Source organism: Gossypium hirsutum, chromosome A12 (genome assembly GCF_007990345.1).
Source record: "Gossypium hirsutum isolate 1008001.06 chromosome A12, Gossypium_hirsutum_v2.1, whole genome shotgun sequence".
Taxonomy (NCBI): Eukaryota; Viridiplantae; Streptophyta; class Magnoliopsida; order Malvales; family Malvaceae; genus Gossypium; species Gossypium hirsutum.
Window position 1 is genome coordinate 99374561 of NC_053435.1, and position 6000 is coordinate 99380560.

A 6000-nucleotide genomic window follows, 5' to 3' on the forward strand; every position below is an offset into this window, starting at 1 on the left:
TCTTCACCGTATGCAGTGAGATCTTCATTATGCTCCATACCGGCTAACTCAGCAAATAAGTGAATTGGTGAGTTTTTGTCACTCCCATTCCCACAGTAAAGAGCTATCATTGTCTCCATGTCTTCGTCGTCTACAAGTTCCATTTTGGTGAATTTGATAGGATCTGTTGAAACTAGAAACTTGTAGAAAAGTTTTGAGATCTTTCTCCCACAATGTCTAACAATTTTTGCAATTCTTCCCTTCATATCATCCAACGAGACATTTCTATTAAATCTCATTGCTATTTGTTGCCGACATTCAAATATGCATCCAACGGTTGTTGTTAAGATGATTCCATTGAAATAAACACATACAAAAAACTGATTATCCATCTTCAATACTCAATCTGTTAAAAAATAAACAAAATTTCTCAAAACAATTTCGAACAATAAATAAATTACTTAAATACAAAATTAATTAATCAATATGTAATTTTTTTCATTCATAAGCCCATACTTTTTCAGTTCTCATTTTGTATATGAACAACATTTATCTTTACATTTAACCACTTATATTCAGTTTTACATTTTCTTCCATCTCCGATCCCGTATCTTCATTTGGGAAATTCTCTACAATCCAATTTAGAAATTCTTGATTCTCTTCATATTCATCTTCTACAATCCAATTTGGAAATTCCTCGGGATCTTCTGCCTCTTCAATCTTTATAACTGGTATTGAATATACAAGTTCTCTTGATAATTTCCTAACAACTAATTTATCCATCCATGGTTGGTCAAACACATTTTGCTTCCCAATTAAATTTCGTGAACCTATACTTTGTCTAGCTATTTTCCTTGCTCCATAAGATATTATAAACTTCGCGAAGTTTATAACTAGATTCCAATAGGTTCGTGGTACCGATGTCTTCCAAAGTTCATCTAAAATGATTTGATGCTCATGTTCTATTAATGTCCCTCTAAGGGTTAAGTATTGCACTTTATTGTTTCTAATCATTTCATGACCCATCCACAACACTTTTTGCATCTTTCGATTTACGGTAATAAGGTGTTGAACAATGTCTTCTTTTGGTTTCATTCTGTAATCTTGCACTTCTCTCATCATCTTATCAACTTTCTCCCTTTGTGCTAAACTTATTATCTCATCAGGCAATACCAAATATGTTGCCATTTCTAACAATATGTATAACAAAAATATTTTTAGTTGTTATCACTAATTAACAATTACTTTATAATAGTTTTACTAACATAAAAACTTTCAGATATATTTAAAAAATTTAAAACATAAAATTCACAATAAACACATAATCAATCTAAACAGAAAACTTACTAACATTTCACAATAAACAAAATAAATTTTAAAACAAAACATAAAAGTAACACTAAACAAACTATATAATACTAACAAAATAATTTTTTCTTATCATAATCTATTTTATTTAAAAAATAACAACAAAAAAATTACCTTTTCTTTTCTTTTCTTTCTTCTTCTCCTTTCTTTCTTTCTATCTTCTTCTTCTGTAAATTTTTTTTTCTAATCTGGTAGAGTCGAATGGAGGGGGCAGGGTGAATATATACTAGAGGGGGTCAAAGTTGTGAGAAAGGCACCGCTGGTGCCGCCTGTAGGGTACCCTCCACCGGTGCCGCTTGTGGGGTACCCTCCACTAATATTTTATTATTATTTTTTTCGGCCTCTTTTTTTTTCCCCCTGGAAATGTCAAAAGTGGCAGAAATTTGAGGGTGGTGCCGCCTATGCACCACCCTCCACCACTTGCAATGGCCTATTTTCGTACATAATTTTAAGGGCATCCTATTTTAGTTTTTTTTCTTCATATTATTACAGTAAAAATCTCTAAAACACACATCACAAATGAATTACATACAAAAATAAAACATTCTTTATACATAACATAAATATGCTTTTTCACTTCAATAAACATCAAAAATAACTTATGAATGAATGAAAATAAAAAATAAATACAAACATACCTTAATAGCTCTTTTTAATCAAATAATACCTTACAAAAATAAAATTAAAAATTAAATCCTAATTAAATCAACAATAACAAAATAATAATAAATTAACATTTATTTATAACAAAAAAAATTTACTAAATAAAAAATTTACATTTTATAATTTTTTTAAACACCAAATCTTCCCTTTTTTCTATTTATTTACAACTCTCCTTTCCTTTTCTATTTATTTCTTTCTTTCTCTTTTTTCCTCTTTTTTCTCTTTCTTTTTTCCCTTCCCGCTCTTTCCTTCTTCTTCTTCTTCTCTTCTTCAAAGATTTTCTTCTCTGTTTCGGCAAATAATGGGACATTGGGGACCTTATAATGGTCCCCAAACACGAAACAAACAGGCTCAATTCCAACCCGTTCCATCGCTGACAAGCCACAAGCCGATGCCGCCTATGGAAATGGCTTGATCGAGGTGTGCCGCCTCTACAGTAGGCGTGACCAAGTGGTGTCGCCTCTCTAGCAAGCATGACCACTGCTGCTCAGTTGTGCTGTCCCATCTATGACAGTGGGTCGGGTTTTGTTTATATACAGGTCCTATTTGACCCGTATTTCTTTAGGTGCCACCTATTTAGTTGCCTTTATCAGTTTTTTTTTAAATTCAATCAAATTTATCAGAATTTGAGGGTGAAGCCGTCTATACACCACTTTCCACTTGGTTAGATGTACCATTTTGGTACATAATCTATTTATCATGCCATTTCAGTATTTTTTATTTTATTTTATAATATATAGATAAAAAAAAACCCATAAAATCTATTACAATCATAGGATTATAAAGTTGGTTTTGCATCTCAAATTTTAGAGTGCCAAGAATTGTTGTTTGAGGAGATCCAAAATAGGATAAAAATTGTATTTGTTAACCCACTAATATTATAGTCATCTTGTAGTTATTTATTTTATTTTTCTTATAAATTATTGAAATTGTTAGATGTTGTTTTAGAAAGATGTTATGTAGTAAATATTAATTTTGCAATCAATGAGTTATACAAACTAATTTATATTAGATCTAATTAGAGAATATAAGCAGCAATCAATGAGTTGAAAAAGTTACACCCGATCAACTTCAGATTCGAAATTTCTAAATATTGGAAAAACACGAAGAGGGGCTTTCTTGAAAACAGTGAGCCCATAGACTTCATCCATGTCTAAATTCTCGGCAATTTCACCGTCAGGTAATTTCCAATCGAACCAGTACAAAAGATTAGCAACCAGATCAACAATGAAGGCCACTGCAAACGCCATTCCGGGACGTCCCCTTCGGCCGAAACCAAATGGGATGTACTCAAAATCTTGATTTTTGAAATCAGATGAGCTTTTCTCGAATCTTTCTGGGATAAACTCTTCTGGTTTCTCCCACACTTCGGGGTACCTATGAATCGCCCAGGAATTAAAGAAAACCGTGATATTTGAAGGAATATCGTAACCTCCGAGGTTAATCTTTGACGTTGTTCGTCCAGGAATAAGGAGTGGAACAGCTGGATGAAGCCTTAAAGTTTCTTTGATTGCACATTTTAAGTAATTCATTTCATCTACATCCTTCATATCTATCTTTGCTTTCTTTCCAACCCCATTTCTTATCTCTTTTTGAAACTTTTTCATGACGTTTGGGTTTTTCATTAGTTCAGCCATTACCCATTCTAGCATTGTTGAAGTTGTACCAGTTCCACCAACAAACATATCCTGAAAAAAAGAAACATATATCTGAGTCGGACATAAATATCAGCCATGACAAATATAAACATAACATTAAAAGAGAATGAAAATAATAATAAATAAGGACCAGTATGATTGCTTTGATGTTGTCTGGAGTGAGGTCTATCTCAAGCAAGCCATTTTCTTGGAGTTTGAGCAGAATAGAAAAAAAGTTCCTTTCTCAATTGTTTTGAGAAGATCTATCTTCTTCACGGATCTGATATCAAATTCGTTTTTAACTTGTTTCAAGCTTGATATTAATCCTCGAAGAACATCAACCCACTTCAAGTAAGGAAACATGTCGCCAACACAAAAAGTCATCATAAGAATCAAAAGCCTTCTAGCCAACAACCCAAACTTGCTTTTCCCATCTTTGTCTTATAATTTTCGACCCAGAGAATTTCTCGAAACCAGGTTATTCGAAGCAACCATCAGCAACTCCGTCAGGTTAACAGCCTCTCCCTTGAAAGAAGCTCGGCGGAGTTTATCAATGGTGACTTCAACTTCATCATCTCTCAAGAACTGAAAGGTGTTAACTCTTCGAAGACTCAAAAGCTCAGTGACACGCACCTTCCTAGCTTGTCTCCAATACTCACCATACAGTGCGAAAGCCACATCGGTGCAACCGTAAGAAAAGATGTTAGCGGCAGTGGTACTTGGTCTATCTGAGAAAGCAACATCATGATTTTTGACAATTTCTTTAACCATGTCGGCTGATGAAACCACCAGCGTCTGGTTATGGCCCAATTGAAGTAGCAAGAGTGAGCCATATTTCCTGGAGAGATCTCGGAGGGAGCGGTGGGGAAGCTTTGTTGATAAGTTAAATTAAAAAGGGGTTGAAAAGTAAAAAATGGTGGGAGGTGCAATTGGCACCGAAAGAAAAAAAAATAGTTGGCAAGTTGTTTAAAGTTGAAAGGGATAATTGCAATTTTGGTCCCTAATTTTTTAGGCCATTTGCAAGTTAGTCCCTGAACTTCAACTATAAATAGGCCTAACCATTTCTCATTTCAACCATCCCAACCAATCTTTCTCTCTTAGTTTTCTTTTTCTCCCATTTGAAAATTCTTAAGGAATTCTATTTGTTTGTAATATTTTGGAGATAGTAAAGTTATCATCTGGTGTTAGTGCCCGAGGACGTAGGTATAATTTACCGAACCTCGTTAAAACTCTTGTGTTCTTTTTGTCCTATTTTTCTTTCAATATTTGAGGGTATAATAGTAGTATTTAATTGTGCTATTAAATTACGTTAGAAGGAATATTCTGACTAAGGAAAGACTTGGTATTTAAGAGATCCTTGTGATCCACCTCTCTTCCCTGGAAATTGAACTTTGTGTGATTTTTTAGTACAATAATTTACACGCTTCCGACCCTATTGGAACAACAAGTGGTATCAGAGCCAAAGGTTAATCGTAGTATGCTCTGTGGTTGCAGTTTAAACTGATCTTCCACATCAGAAAAGATTTCCTTAGGTATATTGAAAGATTATGGAGAAAACGGTCGGTGTAGGAGCTTCAACATCGTCCATGTGGACAAGACCGACAATTGCAAATGCAAGATTGGCCGTGGAGATCTTTGATGGCACGGGTCATTTTGGTATGTGGCAAAGTGAGGTTCTAGATGCACTTTTTCAGCAGGGTCTAGACATTGCCATTGATGAAGAGAAACCAGATGATGTACAGGAGAAAGATTGGAAGGCGATCAATCGGTTGGCATGTGGCACAATTCGATCGTGCCTTTCTCGAGAGCAGAGGTATGCTTTTTCAAAGGAGACTTCTGCAAATAAGTTGTGGGTGGCACTTGAAGAAAAATTTTTGAAGAAAAACAGTCAAAATAAGCTCCACTTGAAGAAAAGACTGTTTCGCTTCACATACGTTCCAAGTACCACAATGAATGATCACATCACCAAATTTAATCAGTTAGTCACTGATTTGCTGAATATGGATGAGACATTCAAAGATAAAGATTTGGCTTTGATGCTGTTGGGGTCACTTCCTGAGGAGTTTGAGTTCCTAGAAACTACTCTACTTCATGGCAGGAGTGATATATCTCTGAGCGAAGTCTGTGCGGCCTTATACAGTTATGAACAGAGAAAGAAGGACAAACAGAAAAACTCAATCAGAGATACAGAAGCTTTAGTAGTCCGAGGTCGTTCATACACTCGGAAGAAAACTCAAAAGGGGAGATCAAAGTCAAAGTCCAGACTCGGGAAAGATGAATGTGCTTTTTGTCATGAGAAAGGCCACTGGAAGAAAAATTGTCCAAAGCTGAAGAATAAGGGAAAAGCTGCTGT

General features: G+C 34.8%; 1 protein-coding gene across 1 annotated transcript; it reads right to left on the minus strand.

The window, feature by feature from the left end:
* Positions 1 to 3028: 3028 nt before the first annotated feature.
* On the minus strand, positions 3029 to 4495 carry LOC107941633 (cytochrome P450 71A1). The gene is made up of 2 exons (XM_016875203.1): positions 3799 to 4495; positions 3029 to 3698 (listed from the first exon to the last, which is right to left on the minus strand). The coding sequence occupies exon 2, from the start codon at positions 3693 to 3695 to the stop codon at positions 3066 to 3068; it is 630 nt and encodes a 209-aa protein (XP_016730692.1). The 5' UTR covers positions 3696 to 3698; positions 3799 to 4495; the 3' UTR covers positions 3029 to 3065.
* Positions 4496 to 6000: the final 1505 nt, after the last annotated feature.

Excerpts from the sequence above, each read along its gene's own strand:
- LOC107941633 (XM_016875203.1), bottom strand. The coding sequence starts at position 3,695 with ATGTTTGTTGGTGGAACTGGTACAACTTCAACAATGCTAGAATGGGTA.